The sequence below is a fragment of the Ostrinia nubilalis genome, chromosome 5 (genome assembly GCF_963855985.1).
Source record: "Ostrinia nubilalis chromosome 5, ilOstNubi1.1, whole genome shotgun sequence".
NCBI lineage: Eukaryota > Metazoa > Arthropoda > Insecta > Lepidoptera > Crambidae > Ostrinia > Ostrinia nubilalis.
The window spans coordinates 10,590,956-10,612,064 of record NC_087092.1 but is presented as its reverse complement, the minus strand read 5'-3'; the positions used below and the strand labels follow the sequence as shown (position 1 = coordinate 10,612,064).

At 36.2% G+C, this 21,109-nt stretch overlaps 2 protein-coding genes and 1 long non-coding RNA gene across 6 annotated transcripts in view; 2 read left to right on the top strand and 1 right to left on the bottom strand.

Moving 5' to 3' along the window:
• The window catches only part of LOC135071908 (inositol-trisphosphate 3-kinase homolog), a 109,050-nt gene extending 101,132 nt beyond the window's left edge, over positions 1-7,918 (top strand). For 3 of the 4 annotated variants that reach the window (XM_063965771.1, XM_063965774.1, XM_063965772.1), the window contains 2 exons: positions 6,306-6,467; positions 6,782-7,918. In XM_063965771.1, the coding sequence (XP_063821841.1) occupies positions 6,306-6,467; positions 6,782-7,711 (1,092 nt within the window). In that variant the 3' untranslated portion in view covers positions 7,712-7,918. Of the gene's footprint in view, positions 1-5,986; positions 6,198-6,305; positions 6,468-6,781 lie in introns of those variants that run through there. The other variant, XM_063965773.1, reaches the window with a different exon arrangement.
• An 888-nt stretch (positions 7,919-8,806) lies between these two features.
• Positions 8,807-10,362, top strand: LOC135072264 (uncharacterized). Its single transcript, XR_010257387.1, has 2 exons — positions 8,807-9,634; positions 9,884-10,362. It is a non-coding gene; the product is annotated as an uncharacterized LOC135072264 (long non-coding RNA).
• Positions 10,363-18,094: 7,732 nt separating this feature from the next.
• On the bottom strand, positions 18,095-20,875 carry LOC135071906 (protein claret segregational). Its single transcript, XM_063965769.1, has 3 exons — positions 20,775-20,875; positions 20,465-20,508; positions 18,095-20,365 (listed from the first exon to the last, which is right to left on the bottom strand). The coding sequence occupies exon 3, from the start codon at positions 20,360-20,362 to the stop codon at positions 18,437-18,439; it is 1,926 nt and encodes a 641-aa protein (XP_063821839.1). The 5' UTR covers positions 20,363-20,365; positions 20,465-20,508; positions 20,775-20,875; the 3' UTR covers positions 18,095-18,436.
• Between the last annotated feature and the right edge of the window lie 234 nt (positions 20,876-21,109).

Here is a 21,109-nt window from a genome sequence, read left to right as displayed (position 1 = left end):
GGGGTGAAATATTTTCTTCAAATTCGCATGAAACCACCCTTTTGATAATACCTATTCAACAAAAAAATAATCGTTCAAATTGATTTATAATCGGCGGAGATATTGCGTATAAAAAAGTTCATCCCCAATTTTCCACCCTTGGGGGTTGTCTTTTCTATTATTAAATTTAAATGGGACCACCCTTGAGGTATTACCTATACGCCGAAAAAAGATTTGTTCAAATCGGTTCATAATTGGCGGAGTTATCGCGTAACAAACATAGAAAAAAAAAAAAAAAAAAAACATACGGGTCGAATTGAGAACCTCCTCCTTTTTTGAAGTCGGTTGAAAATCGCGAAATCTTATGCGTAGTAGGTATACATCGATGATATTTTGTATGTAAATAATTCGAAACAAAACTCTTTTTTTCTCTTAACTCCAGGGATAGATTTCAGTGCGCTCCGGTTTACAAATTAGTATTGGCTTGAGGAACAAAATGCACTATAGTTTCATTCTGGGCAGCACTTGGTCCAACTTCCATACATGGATTGGCACTGTCCTTTAAAATAAAGCGTATTATTGTGACTAAGGACCATATTATTGAGAATTTAGGTACTACCTACGTAAGATCTTTAAGAACATATTCAAATGCTGTAGTAGACACGGTATCTGCATGTTTACATTAACTTTTTAGAACATGTACGACAACATTGTCTGACGTTATGTATTTACACAATTGTACATCAAGTAAAACATGCACTGTAAAAGTCGCTCTATTTCGCAAGGTATAAGGTCAACATATCACGTCAGATGTATGTACTGTTGTACAAGTGTAATACCAAAGAAAAGTTAGACTCATTGGAAAAATCTGAAGAATTGTTTACTTATCCATTCACGTAGACAGGTAAGTTTTTCGTTAAAAATATTACATAATATAGGTAAGTATTTGAGGCTATTTAACATAGTTATATTAGTCTATGCTACATTGAACTAGTCAGAGTAAGAAATAATGAAGTATTGACGAGGAACAAACGTTACATAAAGAAGAGTTTGGAGTTTAGATGCGTACATAGAAAAAGTTGTACTATGTGTTCATGAGGGCATTTGCCTCAGTTAGTTGCTACCTATTGCGAACATTGAAATCAACAAATAGGTACCTAGATACATACTCGTTTTGTTTAGCAACAATTTATTATTCTAGTACAAATATTTGGCAGGTAACTAATAACACACCATCTTCTTATGTACTTATTAAAATTAATTTACAAATACTTAAACGAGATAGTAGAACACTATCCTATAGATGTTATATGATATATTTCGCCCGCTTTTACAGAATTTTTCTGACTTTTTTTAAGTAAGAATAGAAAAAACCATATTAGATCTTCATTTAGCATTGGGTAAGAAATATGTCAATTAACCCTGATACATCAAAGTATGATTTCGGTCAAAGTAGGTACGTGCTTGTACTCAGGTATTAATATTAACTACTTAGGTAAATGCATTTTATCGTTACCTGCTTACTATTGACTTGCCCCTTGTAACATTTTCAAAACATGTTTCGAATTTTCGCGAATATTTTACATAATATCTGTTGGATGTTTTGCAAAAACCTTTTTAAGGAATTGAAAACAAAACGCGATAGAAAACTCACGTGACAATAAACAATAAGTATTGATAAAAGACGATCGTTTTGAATCTGTTTCGACGGACGTGACTTATAATTAAATAGTGTCTTTTTATAAATAAATAGCCTTGATATTGGCTTCGTTGCGATATTGTTTTTAACAGAAGATCCAGTGCACGGATTGACTCTACATTTTTAGTTATCGACTCTTTAATACTACAGTCTGTATTCTGAACAATGTTGAGTATCTTTACACAAAAATATAGGTACACTAGGTTCCTAGATTCGGATTTATCTTGAGCATCGTAACATAGGATCCGTACCCTAATGTAGAGATACACAAGACTTTCTCATAAAGAAATGTTATGGAACACTCTTCCCATAAAACTTTATTTGAAGAAATAACTTGAAATTTAACTACATTCCAGTCTTTATGTCCTCGTGTGTACCTAAACGATAACAGGACATTACATTATGTCTTGAAAGCGAAGTGTTGAGAAGTCGTAAACATTTTACTGTCGTATTTATGAAACCCATCGAAAAAGAGCCTCTCGATATGTCAATCATGTACTTAAAATGCAATGTGATGTAATGTATTTGAGATGAAATATTCATTGCCTACAAGTGACTGGTTTTACACAATTGGAAATACTTAATACAAAAGAAAAATCGGGAAAAAACCTGGCGACCGTGATCCAGACGTGATAAACATGTTTTTTTATCACTTATCTGGATTAGTCAGGACTTTACATAAATGTACCGTTTGTATTTACGATTATTTTTTGTTCTTACACAACGTGACATATCTCTAGGAAGAATCTTACCTATTCTTTTCTTATTTAGGAATAGTTTGTCGCAGCTAGTAGGCTCTTGAAGTACTTAGGTATTACATTAGGACTTCGCGAATTGTAGTCGCCTCTGGATTCGATTGCAGCATGATGAAATTCAAACACAATTTATTTATTCATTAAGGGTCTCTTTCGATCTAATTAAAAATAAAAACTCGTATTTAATCCGGTTAAACTTTCGCAAAAACTATTAGATTAATTTTCATGAAGCTTTACGTAGCTTGTATACCAGAATAGCACATTTAGGTAACGTTTAAAGAACTCTACGTAGACGATTTTGTTTGTAAAAGCTATTTAGTAATAAATAAAACGAGGTGATTTATACATCAGCTATTTATCTTACACCCCACTTAGGACGCGTTGAAAAACACAACCGTATGGTAACTTCAATTAATAGCATTGGTAGAAGTAAAATAAATAAGAGCATTTTGTTTATTTTAAACCACCACTTAACCGAAAACAGATGTTACATTAAATATTTAGGCGTGAGTGAAATTAAACAGATAACATCAAATGTTTAACTATTCCTATTCTCTTCACTATTTCAATTGAATTCTTAGAATATTTGTCTTGTACATGTATTTACATTATTTAACTTTAATTTAAATGAACATGATTTGGTGCAACTTATACATAGAACATGGATGACATAATAATTATTTCTAGTAAAATATTTAATTAGTTAATTCTTTCGAAAAACAATTATTCTACTAAAATGTATTTTCGGATCAGTAAAAGAGAAAATGTAGTACACAATTAATAAGGCTCACCGATGTACCTGCGCAGAAGACGAATTTAAGTAGCGCGGGAAATGCTATTGACCAATCGGGATACTCCACGCACGGCGCGTCTTCTTCCTGTGCCGGTATTGGTCCGTCGCCGCGTCATGTTTGCGCGCGCTGTGACACTGGCCGCCATACTCTAGAGTGCGTAGACGCGTTGCAGACAAAAGTACACTTAGTGGCAAAAAAAGTGTTTTATTTTTGTGAGCCTCCAATCTCCGTACATCTACACACTCACAATTCATTAATAGATTCAGCATTCACTCTTCTCACATTCGGAAATTCAAATATTTATTTGCCATTTAGTAGAGTACAGTATATTAAAGATGTTATGATAAATAAAATAAAGTTCATTATCGTAATTCGCTACAATTATATGTAGCATGCAAATATTAACATTTCTAAATTATGGATTAAATACATCCCACAAAAATAATCCTACTAATATTATAAATACGAAAGTTTGGATGTCTGGATGTTTGTTACTCTTTCACGCAAAAACTATTGAACGGATTTTGATGAAACTTTACAGTATTATTGTTTATAACCCAGAATAACATAATATAGGCTATAATTTATGACGATCTATGACAAACTAAATCTCACGCGGGTGAAACCGCGGGCAAAAGCTAGTAAATAAATAAATACATATTAGACGCGTACATTGCTTCGATCGATCCCAAAGTATGTAGCAAAAACACATTTATAATTTGTTTTTTAAGAAGTCTATTTATTTATTTAAATACTCTATTAAACTTTTTTTGGCAAAAAGATAAATATTTTATTCCCCGTAATTCCGTTACAATTGGCCTGCAGTGTAATTATGAAATGGGCGGGGCTTGCGCAAGTGCGATGGGGAACATAATCGGAAAAATTTTGTCCTTGTCTGCGTGGCCGAAGATTCACGACGCGCCTTATTAAATGTGTACTACTGTAACCTAGGTACTTATGAAATTTTAAAAGAGAAAAGTAATCCCTCTGACAAGATATTTTTATCAAGATAGCAAGGAATATCAAGTTAATAGGTTTTCTCAAGTTTACGTTTATATTTAGACAACAATCGCAATACTAAATCAAAAACTATCTTACTTCCCGCTGACCTAGAATTATCGAATTTGGCTAGAAGCAAGGTCTAACAGCACAAATATAAATCCGAAAATTGATAATTTGCTTTAATGTGACACTTTTGCCTGTCTTATATTTTGTATTTAAAAAAGTTTTTTTCTCGCACTTCAAAACCAATGAAACATAAAATAGAAGGAGAAGGATGAAGGGTCCGAAACCCTCATGGTACAAGATCGACTCGTAATTGTTAAAATCACAAACTACCATAATAGGCATTCGTTTAAAAATATATCAACAAGCTGCCAACTTTCAACGCAAAACCAATGAGTAGCGTTTCGAATTATGTAATTACGATCGTGTTATTGGCTGAGCCTTAATTAGTGACGTTAATTACTCGAATTATCTTATAGTTACAATGGACGTACTAGCGTTTTGTGACGTCACGGCAGCCAAGCGTGAGCGCTTCCAGGCTGCGCCCGCGCATTACGCGTCACGGTTTTGGCCAGAGACCGCAGCGAGCGCCTTCCCTTTGCGTCACGCGCTCTAAGGACAAACGACTGTACGTCACGCATTTGCTTTTTCGTATCTTTTGGAAATAACACGTCACGCATTATGCAGTGCGCTTTAGGTCAAAGAATTGATTTTAATGTTTATGTTATCATGTTGTGATTTAATTGACGCATTATTTTACGACCCGGGACGTCAATTGGTAGAGCTGCGTATTATTATGGATAAAATAAATGATTGCTCTATTTTAATGGGAACGGTCAATGTTCAACAAATAAACTAAAGGTTCCAGTCTAAATTAATTTTAAAAATGTGATAACACGTGTTTGAGTGCATTTAGTTGTCTGAATAAACAAAATGTACAAGACTTATCCTAGCAGGTAAAAATATTTGAAATAATATAATTGATAGGTAATATCAAAATTTTCAGGAAGCTTCAGTAAGTACATATTTATTAAAAGTTTAATCAGTCTTCAATAAAATATAACTCTACACTCAGGTAAATGATACAAGAAAATATTTTAATACTATCAGACATGTCAGGCTGTAATACATAGTAGTTTATAATGATAAGTTTTCTCAGTTTAAACTTAAATATTGTACCCCTACAAATTAATTAGTTACAATAGGCACCATTTCAATTAAACTATTATCCTCTAACATGCACCTACCTGAATAATTTAAAAAATCTGGGTAGCAAAAATAAAATCGGTCGCAGCCTCGCAGGTAGGTAATATGTATCACTAATAAAACTCTACATTGTTTGCCTCGTGGAATTTGTACAAAAAGTGCATTAAAACACATACTACGAGTATGACAATTTAACTGCGTAAAGAAACACCGGTATTAGATAAAATGAAAATTAAAAATGTTTAAAAATTTACTGTACCAAGCAAATGTACCTACTATTTCTGTCTGACCAATGATTTCTATTGTCCACTCGAAAATAGAAAACCTTTTATCGATAAACCCAAAAAAAGTGACCCGGCCGGCGCTAACTATCAAGGCGAAAGTAACGTGCTGCTTTCACGACACCTAACAGATCAATGGATATCCGCCCATCTTCGTGAAAAACTGGCGCTAGGAAAATTCATTGTAGGGGACAGAGCTGAGGCGCGGGCCGGGGCCGACGTCACTCGCGGCGAGGTCTCTATAAAACGCGGCCGGCCCTCCCACCGCCACCACTCGCAGGCTACCAGCAGTCGTGAACACACGGCCTCGCTTGTTCCCAGCAATCGTTATCGTTACTAGCTCATTTGTGTCCGCGCATTCGTCGCAAGCACTCGCACCATGACCGTCACCAGCAAAATGAACAGTGTCTCCCGCCAGTCGGTGCTGAGCCGCCTCGGCCCTGGCGGGCTACTTTACGCAGCCAATAAAATTTTAGCGGTACGTTATCGCAATGTGTGGTGTTACAAAACAAAGTGATATTTTATGCACACAGTGTATTGTGGTATTGACGTGGTGTTTTCAACTTGTGATTTTCGTTGTCCTCAGGTCGCTGTGCCTGGCAAAGAGGATGACCGCTGGCGCAAGGATGAGGGCGCGCTGCTCTTCAAGCGCTGGCGCCGCTCCGGCGCCCAGGCCGAGCCGGCGCCCGCCCCTGCCACCACTGCGCCCAATGCACAGCCCTCAGACCTCCTCAAGTTCCTAGCTATTGTAAGTATCTTGGATAATTATGTTTTCTAATTTTTAATGGACTTTCTCAATATACAAACATTAATAATAAATTTAATTAAAAACAATAAGTTAATTATGTAAAGCTGATTACGTAATCTACCTTCTAATCGCATTAGTTGCAACAACCAAATAAATAAACATTACTGTGGTAATTAGAGAACCTACGCACATTGATCATTGTTTCCGCAATTCAATTAGTTACAACAACAATGCGCATTTTCCTTTCTATCGTCATCACCAAGGGTCTCCTTAACCACTGGACCTTCACTAAATATTTTTTCCTATTGTTACAGAATGCATTGGAGTTATCAGCTCCCGCTTCGGATGCGCTGTTGAAGTCCCGCTCCTCGGAGTGGTTTCAACTGTCGGGCCACCCCGGCTCTCTGGCGCCCGCCGGCCCGGGCACGGTGTGGAAGCGCCGCGCCGCCGGCGACCACCCCGCGCACAGCCCCGAGCGCGACACCTACGAGGCCCTCGCAGCCTGCCCCCACATGCGCTCGGCCATCCCCAAATACTACCGTGAACTCGAGTACGGTGGAGAACGCTTCATCGAACTACAAGACTTGCTCCACGGCTTCCGTGACCCCCACGTCATGGACATCAAGATGGGAACCCGCACCTTCCTCGAGGACGAAGTCAGCAACGCTCGCGCCCGCACCGACCTCTACGAGAAAATGGTGCGCCTAGACCCCAACGCCCCCACCGAGGCCGAGCACGCCGCCCGCGCTGTCACTAAACTGAGATACATGCAGTTCCGCGAACAGCGCTCGTCGTCTGCCGAGCAGGGCTTCCGCATCGAAGCCGTCAAGCTGCCAGGGGAGCCGCCGCTGACGGACCTGCAGAACGTTCGCGAGCCGCAGCAGCTCGCGGCGACCGTGGCCCGTTTTCTAGGAAAAGATGAGCGCGCCCGTCGCGCCATCACCACCCGTTTGCGCGAAATACGAGACCTTTTCGAGCGCTCGGATTTCTTCAAGACCCATGAAATCGTCGGGAGCAGTATCTTTATCATTTACGACGACGAACGCGTCGGAGCTTGGTTGATTGATTTCGCTAAGACGCGACGCGTGCCTGAAGGCACGCAGGTGAACCACCGCTCGACCTGGCAGCAGGGCAATCACGAGGAAGGTTTCCTGTACGGTTTAGACAGACTGATTCAGACGTTGGAAACTGCTAGGCTGCCTTCTGAAGGCAGTGAAGCAGCCGAGCCCGACGTGTCGCGTTGAACAGCCAGCGGGATGACAATGGACCCGCCCCCGGCGCCGCCGCCGCCGCCGCGCACTCGCGCGCCCCATGCGCCCGTCTCGACGCACGGAGTTGTTCACAAAATTTGTATTTGTGATTATTTTGTGAATATGAAAGAGAATGCGATTAATCGCCTAATATATTGATCTAGTCTTTAATGTTTAATAAAATGTCTTGATTTTGTATTACTTTGGCAGTTTCATTTCCCTAAAATTAAATAAGAAATAACACAAGTACAGACAACATCACATCACATCAAACTATTCTTGACGTGCTGTTGAAATCACAAATCGATGAGTTAGAAGCCACAAGTCAATGATACCAGGTCAATATTTCGATTCTTGATCTAAGTAGGGAGTCATGTGCCTAATAATTACTGGGATCAATTTATGATTATTATTTCCAAAAAGATATTTTTGATATAAATACTTAATATCTTCAGCCTGTAACTAGTAGAAGATCCTAAGTGAGAAATGGGTGACGTAAAAATGGACTGTAACTCTAATTACTGTAAGTACGCGTACGCGTAGGTACTTAGATACTAAACTGTCCATTGTATTCTCAGTACATTTCTACAGATACCAGACACAATGCATAGAAAATTGCATTCACAATCAGAAGACCTGGGTTCGATTCCCTGGCGGGCATATTTTTAATTTTAAAAAAGGCAGACTAGTTCACTTTAACTCTACAAAAATTGCCTACATGTTATTACATTAGTATGAGATTACGAACTTGACAAGCCTCCAAAACGTAGTGGGTTTCTGGTTTCCGACTCACGTAGGCATACCTACCTGTCATGAATCAATATGAACAGTAGGCGAGTAAACATAGTTCTTGAGAACAATGACATTTTTTGCCAACAAAAACATGTTAGAAGTGCTTACGTAGATTACTTACTTGTACATTTCTTCAGAAAACAAGTCTTCTTCTTCTTACAATATTTTAAAATAGAGCCAATGGTATACCTACCTACTTATTTTAGATTTTGCTTTAGGCATTTCAATTTATAAAAATCTAAGAATACAAATTGACCGACTTCATTTCAGTGGGTTCGAGATTTTTTCACTTAAAGGACATTGTCAGAAATCGCCTAAAAAACCGCCCAAAAACATGAACCCATCATAATTATTTTCTAATTTTTTTAATACATTAAGCACCCTTTCATTCTAATGGACACTTAAGCATTGAAAAATTAAATAAATAAGTCTTTTAACGTTTATTCTATAATACTATTACAACTTCCGGACGTTTTGGTGCTTGGCATGGTCTAAAACCTATCAAGTTTCATAATTTTTGCCGATAAAATCTGTACGAGGCTTTACCGTACTTTATTGCTGGGAGTCCATGTATAGTGATGTTCCTGCGGCCATCATAGACAATAAAATATCGATTTTGAAAAAAAAAATAAATCGATTAAATTGCTTTGAAGACTAGATTTGCGTTAAAAGCTAAAAAGATATTGACACTATTACAAGAAGTTATTTAAAGTGTCCAACTGGTCGAAGGTCGTAAATAAAATAAAAATAATTAGGACCATAAACTGATATTCATGATATCATAACTGTAAAAGTGTCAGAATCCGATGTTGAATCCAATGCCAGTTGAAGTGAGAGAAACATACCTATATCAACCTAGTATAGTTGCCAGTCTCTCATAATCTATGCCAATGAGGGTTTTCGCGATTGAAAAATCCAATCATGCAGCATTTGGACCTCGCGTCTACGTATTGCCATCTCGCGGATTTTTCAATCGCGAAAACCCTCATTCATAGCACATGTATAATAATAGACCAAATGAACTTTTATAGATTGTGAAAGAGAAGATAAAGATTTTATTATTTTATTAAAATCTTGCCACGAGGTAGTTTTTCAGTAGAAACCAGGATTGGATAATGGCTACAGGCAAGTATCAGAACATTTTATAAATATTTTTAATCGATTATATCCTTGTGAATCGTTTTAATAAATTGTCATTTTACTTTTTCAACTAAAACTTTTTCAATCCCTAGTCTTGTCAAACTGTCATAATGTCAACAAATTATAAATGTCACGTCAGTTGACTCAATTTCAGTCTTCTGTGCGTTTATTGTATTTTTATTTCAATGAAATAGTGCTAAAGGGTTAGTACTAAAAGTGAAAGCCTTTTTTCAGAAAGAAAACCAATGTGGAGCCCTTATTATTCATACTGTTTGAAAGTTACAAGTCAGTGATACAGTTGCCACCATTATAACTCCGTGGTGATACCATACCAAAGAAGAAGTTTTCCTAAACACTTGTGTTATTTTTATATGTGATCAAATAAAAAGGATTAATTCTACTGCTCAAATGGAATAACTTATCCCAAGAGACCGAATATAAAAAAAAACCCCTCCATAGAAATTATCACCATCACGAGGATGTGAATTTTTTTGAGAATTTGATAATGGTCCTGTAAGAAAAGTAGTTGTATTTCAGTAGTAGAATCAACCCTTCTTGTTTCATTAGCAAGAGTAACTATAAAAACGCCCTGTAGGTAGGTATTATTAAGCTGAAGAGTTTGTTTAGTGTCAAAGACTGTCACACAGTGTAACTTAAATTGGCATTTATTATGATAATGAACATAAAAACTTAAATAAATATTTATGTTAATATTTTTTCTATTTATTTATTTTCCCAAAGCTTCACAGTGACAGCTGAAACAGCAATACTGTTGTAAAACTAAACTTAGAACAAACTGTTACAAATATTTTACAAATTAAAATAAAACCGCATGTTGCTTTACTTTCTCGTATAGGTAATAAATGTAATTAATGGCTAGATTATTGTTACTTTGTTACACTCAATAGTGAGGAGATCTTATAAAATGGTAACCCTGATTTTCATTGTCATTCAAGTGCTCTTTCTTCGCATAGGCTTCTGTGATTTGGCCAAGGGCCACACACATTGCGATAAAATTATGCGACATTGATTTGACAGCAGCGGAGTGAAGTCTTGCGACTATACAAAATGATACCCTGTAATCGTAGCGCATATAGACATAGACGGGATAGCTCGTAGAGCTGATGGCCGCTGGGGCAGGAAAGTTCTTGAGTGGCGACCACGAGCCGAAAGACGTAGCGTGGGCAGGCCTCCCACTAGGTGGACCGACGATCTGGTGAAGGTCGCGGGAGGTGCCTGTATCACTATTTACCAGACATTACTATTTATTGTATACTCGCCGGATTACACGTAGGAGCACGCGCGTTACAGCTTCAGCCTTGCATTATTATAAGATCTTGTTCCGCCATTTTTCGAACTTCCTCCGTGAGGATATCCCCGCCGAATTCTATGATAAACCTATCAAAAGTCATATTTTGCAATGTCAAAATTAATTTGCCGAAATTCGCCGAGCCAGCTATGTCAAATAATATTATTAGGTGTCAAACAGGATACCTTCAGAAATTAATATTACGATTTTAAAGATAAGACAAGACAACTTTTTATTGACGAAGTTGCTGGGACAGCTAGAAACTATTTTTTTTCCGGCACTTTAAGAAAATAATAAATGAATGAAAACGCAGCGTGGGACGTCCACCCACAAGGTGGACCGACGACCTGATAAAGGTAGCGGGAAGGCGCTGGATGCAGGCCGCTACCAACCGTGCGATGTGGAAGTCATTGGGGGAGGCCTATGTTCAGTAGTGGACGTCCTGTGGCTGAAATGATGATGATGATGATGAAATGAATGAAAATGACAAATCTTCGAACGTGTATAATACCGTGCCAAAGTAATCATATAATTTTGGCACCTTAATAACTATTGACGTTTTTGTTGTAAAGATCATGCAGCGGTACCTTCGGATATTATTGGAAAGAAAACAATGTAGGCTCTAGATCTGAAGCCGCTTTAACGAACACGAACTCATACAATGCGGCGTATTTTCTTCCAGTCTTTAGTCAGGACTTTAGACGAATTAAAACCCCGGTTGAACGTGATATAGCCGCACTAGAATACGGTGCTTTTTTGCATAATCGCAAGACTTCGTTCCGGTGTCGACCGAATGTCACGATGTATGTGGCCCAGGGGTTACTGTAGCCGCTAAGGTTTGAAACTTCTTGCTTAAAATATTGTAGTCTTTGGCATAGACTACGACGGTTGTCATGGAGATAGGAGTTTGTTATCTCGTGTCAGATGTAAATGGTGAAAAGAAAACTCATGATTCGTGTTATTTTTATGCAATATGTAGGTATTTTATAAAAGTGGAACCCCGAGTGATCTCCAAAACCCATTCTATTATTATATACGATTCGGCTTCGATATCTATAATACAATAGGAGTTTATTTCATGTGTCAGATGACAAGGGTGGAAACAACCTACGATTCATGTTGTTTATTTACGTGCAATATGTGGGCATATTATGAAAGTGGAATGCCGAGTTGTATTTCTAAAACTTGTTCTATTATTTTATACTATTTGGCTGCGACTCGGCGTGACGACAATACAAAACATTTTTCGCGAATCGGTGTTCATACATTCACACAATACATTAGACGCCATGTTGTCATAAACGACATATTATAAAATCGCTGTAATGTAATATTCTTAATCATTAATTTTATGGCAAGTGTCCATCAGGAATCATTGTTCTTACACACAGAATCGTATTATTTCGCTTTCGGGTAGTAATATGTCAAAATTGTTGGTTCTTAGGCGAACAATGTATGGAGAACGAACATTGTCCTTTACCGATAAAGAACTTTAATCTAACTTATAATAAATCTGTAGAGAGGTCAATTCTGTACATGGAATATATTTTCAAAATAACTGTCAGGGGGTGATAAGTGATCGATACTTGTGTCGATACTGATGCCAAAAATGCAATCAGTACCTAAGGTAAACGGCTACTAGTTCGTGATAGTACGTAAGTTCGTAAGTTTTTTTTCTAGCTCAAATAATAAGCAAATGGAATGTTATTTATAAAAATTCTTTATAACTACAAAAACTCTATTATTTAAGCTATCTAAAAAACCAAGTACCAACATTGTGGCGCCAAAAATGAGAGCAATACGAAGCTTCAAACTCTCAGAGAGCCAAAAACAGCCGTGCGGCGTGCAAATGTTGCTCTCACCGTAAGGTTAGCGCTCCAACATCTTAAGCTTATAGAAAGGCGAAGGAACGTCCATTTGCATAAAACTTGTAATAGTGGTTTCATGTGTTCCTTGACAATTGATTTGGCTTAGAAAAAAGTTATATGAAAACGTAGAATTCCTTTAAAATTGCGATTAATTGACTCACGAAATAGCGTACATATTATTTTTCGGGTGTCCCCTGTTTCGTGATACTACCGAATCAAGGATATTATGGATAATATTTTGATGCTTGGTTTTTAAATAATTATTTATGATAATTGAAATGTAAGTTATGAAACAAATAATACATTTAGTTAAGTTTCTCATGATCTAAATTTGGTATATGTTTCGTTCACTAGAATTTATATGACACGAGTTTGAAGTTCACATAAATGACCAATTTTAAGATAAATTAGCATAAGTACTACCAGCGTAATTTTGGTTTTAATTCGATTTGTTTTATTTATCTTGGTTTATTTGTATGTTATATGGGATAGATAATAGTTAATTGACACAATTTGACAATAATCCATGAATTTTACTTGGGGAATTTGGAATAATCAGTATCACGAAACAAGGAACCGTATTATTGTTACTTTTTCCCAAGTTCGTGATATATAAATGTATAGTGTTAGGTACTTGTATGACACATAACATCAAAGAAATCGACATATTTTTTAGTTTTTAATACTTACCTACCTAAGTAATTAATTAAATAATTAATTTTTATTATGACTCATTCGCGTATATGGGGTTATTTTCAGGGAGGGGGGGTACTCTCACTTGAAGCAGTTCCAGGGGTGGGATTAGGGGGAAGGGGGTTAGTCCCGTCCCCTCCACATTTCTAATGACTTGTATAAATATTTTCACATATCGTTAGAAATTAAAAATCAAAATTTTATGGGTACGAAGGGGAGGGGGGGGGGGGGGGGGTTAAGGCCGCCCCATATTTCTGATGGTTATATAAATATTGTCACATATTGTTAGAATTAACAAATCAAAATTTTATACGAAGGTGCGTAGGGCAAGTGACCCGGTTGTGGCCACCGACCCCTTTGTGGCCATTTAGAACTTCAAATCGTTATAACTAAGGCAAAGACTAATATATTACTCTATGGTTTACGGGAATAAAAATATCTAATATTAGCAACACTGATAGCGTTAACAGCTTTGATGTGTCAAGCTTCACTTCAATCCAACAAGTCATTATTTTTGGAGAAGCGTTAATTGTTTTAAGTCTTAGCAAAAAGGCTAAGGCGAGCGGGTGAGTAAACAATCATTATTTTCTAAATCCTTCTTATTTTTTTAAATGTTTATGTTAATCCTTAATAAAGAATACACTGTCTAAGTGGTACTAATGATATTTTATCGCTATTTGTTTATTAAGGGGTTTATGAGAGGTGGCCACTAATGGAGCCAGAATGAATGAATTTTCCCATCTTTGGCCACATGAATGGCCAAAAGTGGTGCACGAAGAACCCCACTTTTGGCCATTTAGTTTTTATCGTGATTTTTCAATTTAATTACTTAGCTATTTTGATATAAGTAATCGATTCATTTTCAGAGTTACGATTATAATGCCTCCATCGAAACCAAATACTAAAAAAATCGGTGTTGTGAAAAGAAAATTGTTCCAGTACTAACCGCATAAACTTATACTATAGGTTAATGTTGATTTCAATTCAAGCTGAGATATTATATTTCATACTAGCGGCCGCCTACGACTTCGTACGCGTGGATCCCGTTTTACCCTCTTCATCTATCTTACGCGGTTTAGATTTTTTCGTACAAATGTTTTTTCCCGCTAACTCCCGTACCCGTGGGAATTTTGCAATATCCTGTTGTAACTAAGCTTTAAGGTACCTGCACGCAAAATTTCAAGCGTCTAACTTAAGCGGTTTAGATTTTTCATACAAAAGGATTTTCCCGCGAATTCCCGTTCCCGTGGGAATTTCGGGAATTCCTTGTAATTAAGTTCTAAGTTTACTTAGGTACCTACATACCAAATTTCAAGCGTCTAACTTAAGCAGTTTAGATTTTTCATACAAAAGGATTTTCCCGCTAATTCCCGTTCCCGTGGGAATTTCGGGAATTCCTTGTTGTAACTAAGCTTTAAGTTTACTAAGGTACCTACATGCCAAATTTCAAGCGTCTAACTTAAGCGGTTTAGATTTTTCATACAAAAGGATTTTCCCGCTAATTCCTGTTCCCGTGGGAATTCCTAAGTATACTATAACCTGCCCAGGAGTATGAAAAATAATTGTACCAAGTTTCGTTAAAATCCGTCGAGTAGTTTTTGTTTTTTTTGATGAATTTTGATGGCCAGAACTGGCACATGACTGTGGCCAGAAATGGGGTAAAGCTGGCCAAAAATGGCACAAATTCCCATTTCTTTTTCTTTTCTACAGGATTATTTTTCCATTGAATCATTATGAAAAAAAATGTATCCTTAGGCTAGATCTAAATATATTTAATCACTTTTTACAAGAAATAAGTCCGTGATAACAAAAACTGTAAAATGATATAGCCTCAAAGTCTAAAAAATTCTTAAAATGGCCAAAACCGGGTCACCTGCCCTACCTAGCTAAACAGACTCACATTATTTCTCATGAATATTTTTTCAGGTAAGTAATAATCGTCAATTTCACATAATTCTTTTATTCTAAATTTATGTTATCGTTTTTAAATTTATTAAACCCATAATCATTATTAAAATATCCTAACTCGATGCATAAAACCTTATCCCGAAATAGGGGACATGAGTTCACGAACTTGGAAACAGAGCAAAATTTTATCACGAAACAGGATCCAAACAAGAGGTCCGCAGAACAATTAATATTAAAAAAAGTTCAAACAATATAACTATAATTTATGTATTAAGTTACTGTCAAAAGACCGAAGTTTAGCATACAAAAGCTTTCATACTGATATCATGCTTGGTTATTTTTAAATAAATTGTTAAAGTCGTAAGAGCCTTAATATACCGAAGTAGGGGGCACTTACCTTAATTTTTTTATCTGTCTGTCTGTATGTTCCTTATAGAAACAAAAACTACTCGACGGATTTTAACAAAACTTGGTACAATTATTCTTCATACTCCTGGGCAGGTTATAGTATACTTAGGAATTCCCACGGGAACAGGAATTAGCGGGAAAATCCTTTTGTATGAAAAATCTAAACCGCTTAAGTTATCGCTTGAAATTTAGCATGTAGGTACCTTAATAAACTTGAAGCTTATTTACAACAAGGAATTCCCGAAATTCTCACGGCAACGGGAATTAGCGGGAAAATCATTTTGTATGAAAAATCTAAACCGCTTAAGTTAGACGCTTGAAATTTAGTATGTAGGTACCTTAGTAAACTTAAAGCTTAGTTACACCAAGGAATTCCCGAAATTCCCACGGGAACGGGAATTAGCGGGAAAATCCTTTTGTATGAAAAATCTAAACCGCTTAAGTTAGACGCTTGAAATTTGCCATGCAGGTACCTTAGTAAACTTAAAGCTTAGTTACAACAGGATATTGAAAAATTCCCACGGGAACGGGAGTTAGCGGGAAAAAACATTTGTATGAAAAAATCTAAACCGCGTAAGATAGATGAAGGGGGTAAAATGGGATCCACGCGTACGAAGTCGCGGGCGGCCGCTAGTAATATAATAATTAAGTTGAACAATTTAACTAAAATATACTTAGATTAGAAAGGGCCTACATACCTACATAAAAACTTTTAAGTGATTTTTGGAACGACCGATTAAAAATGGTACATGTTGGTAAGAATAGATGCAAGTATCTTAACCTCCCTATCGACGAGTTATTATGATACCCTGGTTTGGTGGCTTAAGTAACGATAAGTGACTTTATCGTTATCTTTGAATTTCTGTCTTCCTGTCAATTACGAAGGCAGGTAAGTACGTTTTTATTCTGCTTAACGCTTTGCTTTCTTCAAAATAAGCATAGGTTGTGCAGCACAGCCAAGGCATGGAGAGTCCTCGTGGCCTCGAATTCACATTAAGTACTTAAAACAACCCCAAAAACTTCAAGCCTTTGGTGCATATAATTAATGTTTTGTAACATAATATTGGCCTAATAAAACGTGTTTGACTGCCGTTGAATCTAACTGATGCGTCACAATATTAGTAACTTAGGTAGGTATACAATTCAGGACTTCGCAGGAGCATAGGTACACAAAAATCATGTAGCTTTCAACGGAAAACATAATTTGTAAAATCTTGTAAGTTAATAAGTTTGTAGGTAATCATACTTGGTTAGTGCAAATATAGTCTAAAATTAATTTTGATCTGATGTACCTAGGCTATGCACTTACAGAAGCTGAATCATGTATTATTGTAAGTAATTGTAACTTATGTTCGTGGACATTAACGTTAAGTAAATAGGTAAGCTTGTTAATTTTGGTTAAATAATTAAGCTTCACTTTATGAAACTCTCAGAAAAATGTATTTGCTATAAATATTTTAGCAGGAAACTATTCTTTATTTAATGAAGGTTTTTTTTCTTTCGAAGGCATTTACGATTTTCTATTCAAATAAGTATGTAGAAAATCATAACTAGGTACTTAAAATCATAGTTAAATAGAATAGAATAAAGGCCTCTAACAGCTAACAGTAGAAATTAGCAGAGAAAATGGTTTGTCGGCCGTTTGCGTAGTAGTGGTTGATATCGGACTACTACGCCGAGGTTTCGGGTTCGATTCCCGCACAGTAAGTACTGTACAAACATTTGTGTGCATGAAAATATCTCTTTGTTTGAATAAATTGGTGTGGATGTTTTCTATCTAGAAGTATTATTTACAACAAAAAGTATCTGTTATGTTTATAATTTTTATCCGTTGTTAAGTACCTACTCATAGTAGTCATAGTTTGGACTATTTAGAGTCGCAGTGTTAGTATGTCCAAAGAATATTTATTAGTTAAAAATAGACTTGATTCTTGAATACTAAGTTTTTAGATCAAATAAGATAGTAAGAACTCAGAAGAAGAAGGCGCAGTCGGGTAAAAAGAAATCCTACAATCGATCCAAAGGACCCTTGCTATATGTGTTGGTGGGTATGTGTAGTATAGTATAACACATAGACTAATAAATGTATAATTAGTCCATAATAACTATTTTCATTGATTTTGATATTATGTAGAAAATAATTATTACAGCAGTAAGTCAAAAATGAGCAAGCAATATGTAGTTTAAATAGAAACAATGTGCTACATTAGATATGGGATTAGTAAATTATGTACCTATTTTGAAGAAAAAAACACCATATTTCTTACATTAATTTATTAATAAGGGTTTAACTAAGGGTTGATTACACACAACATTATAAGTATTCAAAATAATAGAATAAGGACTAAATTACATAATCAATGTCATAGAAAAAATTAAAAATCTTTAAAATTAACAGTATCTTTTAAAATTAAGTTCCACCTATGATTGTTACATACTACATAGCAAACTAAATACACCAAATGGTGCAGATTGAATTAATTAGTAAGTATACTGAAGGGACAGACACAGACACATTCATTACTTTGTCACTGATCAAAATAAAATCACTTTCATATCAATAAACAAAATTATCAATAGATGAACAAAAGTTAAATTAAGTTATGACGTTGCATCAACCATAGTTAAGTTCTTTTTCGCCTTGACAGTTCTGCAGTTGTTTACTTTAGTTGCAAACCTTAAAGAGTTAAGAGTCTCACTAAAGCATTCATCGAATTGGTTGATATTGACCAACATGAGCGTTTTGGAGTTGCCGCCTAAACTTGGCATCAAGAGATGCGTCAGTTTAGAGTTTCTGTAAGGGATATGTGATTGGTTGGTTTGCAGTGACAAAATAACTTTCGAGAGCTCTGACAGTGACCTGTTGATATGTTTAGTTTCATCCATTCTCTGTGTTGTTTTACCACTCTCTGAACCAGCCAAGTCAACCAGATTTAAATTACTTGTAAACTTTTCTTTGCGTTTTTCATTTATTGCCGATATCTTGATTTGGGCAACAGAATGTGACCTAGAACTCCTCTCGTTGTTCAGTGTGGCTGCTGTTTGTCTATTACGTTGGGCAAATATCATCAATTTGATAAAATCATGTGAGCTCTTCACTTCTTCTTCTTTTAAATTTGATACATAAATGTCAGTACCTTTGGAATTGACCATCTTAATATCATGAGCCTCTTGATCCTTGCTAGAATTAAGCAAGTCATAAATAATTTCATTGTATATCTCCAAGAAGGAGGCTCTAATGGTCAGCTCCCATCCCATTCGTTTTAAATCTTCCATGCTTGTGAAGATCATGTTAAATGCTCTAGGTATGATGCCATACTGTTCAACTCCACAGCCACCTTCCATGGTGTAGGTCTTCCCAGAGCCTGTCTGACCATATGCAAAAATACACACATTGTAACCATCCAGTGCAGACTGGACCATAGGTGAAACTTCAGCAAACACATCTTCCTGAGATGCATGTGGTGTGAAAATTCCATCAAATGTAAACCCATGCTGTGACTTCCCTTTTCTTGCAGAGCTGAAGTTCAATTCAACTTTCTCAACTTCAATAGAACAGGCATCAAGGACATTGAGATTAAACAGTGGTTTTGTAGCTTCAGATTCCAGTGGTGGCCTGACTCTGCAGTATACTCTGATATTGCCTTTCAAATCTTGAATTGTATTTCTCAAGTCACGTTGTTCCTTATACATAGATGCTAAAATGTTCTGCAATGCTTCAGCCTCAGTTTTGTATTTCACAATCATTTCTTGTGCATCTTTATAGTCAAGTTTTAGTTTGTCAAATTCTATGGATACTTTTTTAAGGTGTTCCGTGAGAACCCTTAATGCCTCTGTTTCCTCTTTGAGGCTTGTGTGGCGTCTTGTAAGGTCATTGAAGTCAGATTGCACTTGGTCCAACTCTGCTGACTTTTTCTTTAAATTCAGTGTGATTTCTTCCAAGAGTTTGGTTTTGCGATGCAAATCTTCATTCTCATGCTTTTGAATTTCAAAGTCAACTTTCATTCTTTCAAATTCTGATGTCTTCTCTCTTAAGTCGTTAAGAGAACTGAGTAGCTTCTCTTTAAGGATATCTCTTTCACTAGCCGATGACTGAGCAGTCTCCTTGACTTTCTCATAGTCATCTGATACTTCAATATGTTTATCTTTGAGGTCATTAAATTCTGTCTTGATAGCTTTATGTTTTTCCAACAAGTCGGCAAATCTAGCTTTGTAGTCATATGGTGGGATCTTGGGAGCAACAGTTGGTGGCTTCTTCTCTACTTTTGTGATTTTTCCAGGCAATGTAGTTGACGATGGAGCTGTTGCTGCTCTTTTTAGGCGCGGTGCAGGTGCTGTAGTGGTGGGCCCATTACGAAGAGGTCTGGTATGGTTTATTAATAAATTCTTTTTATCAGCATCACTCAGACCGTTGGCAATAGTCCTAGAAATTGGCCGGCTGTTCAACAGCCCCCCAGGCCTGTTCAACAGCCCTCCAGGTCTGTTCTCTTTAGTACCAGTGGTTGGCAATTTAGGAATTCTTGACATATTCTGTAAAAAACATTAGATTATAAATATATGGTCTACGAGCTTAAGGGTTCTAAGGCATATTAAAATGACTACATAGTGTAAAATATTTAAAAAAATTACCTTTGCTGTGTTATTCCTCACTTTTGAACGCACCTGTAGTGCTTCTGAAAAACAATCACAGAAATTTTAATAACTTTCTTATGAACATTTTATTTAATAAATTTAAGGATCTCAGTGATTTATTATTAGAAGACAACTTCGAAATCAAACTGCGTGATATTAAAATCGAGCAAACTGCCACAACTTCCATCATCACACATAATTCACAAAACAATGCACTTTCGGAGTCTGGAATTGAATGTAATGTAACGACTTTTAATATTATCTATAAAGTAAATTATTTTAATTACGTAAATAACTAGATACTAACTTATAAAATTAAAAAATTGTCCGCCTTTTCAAACAAACATCTATTTTGTTTGTCAAACTGAAAAACGGCTTTCCATTCAAAATTCAAAAATGACGCCTGAGATTGGTGATGTCACTAAAAAATAAAAAAAATAATGCTATGGCTATAAGTATGATTTGTAATAAAATAAAGCAGTCTTTTTATAACGTTTAGAAGTAAGTGTTTAGTGTAGTCAAAATCAGGAATAATATTTTATAATAACTCGTTTGACAGAATTAGAACATATTGCACTTTTGTACTTTATCTAGTGAAAGAAAAAGTCATAAATTAGTATTGCAGATGGTAAAAAATTTATA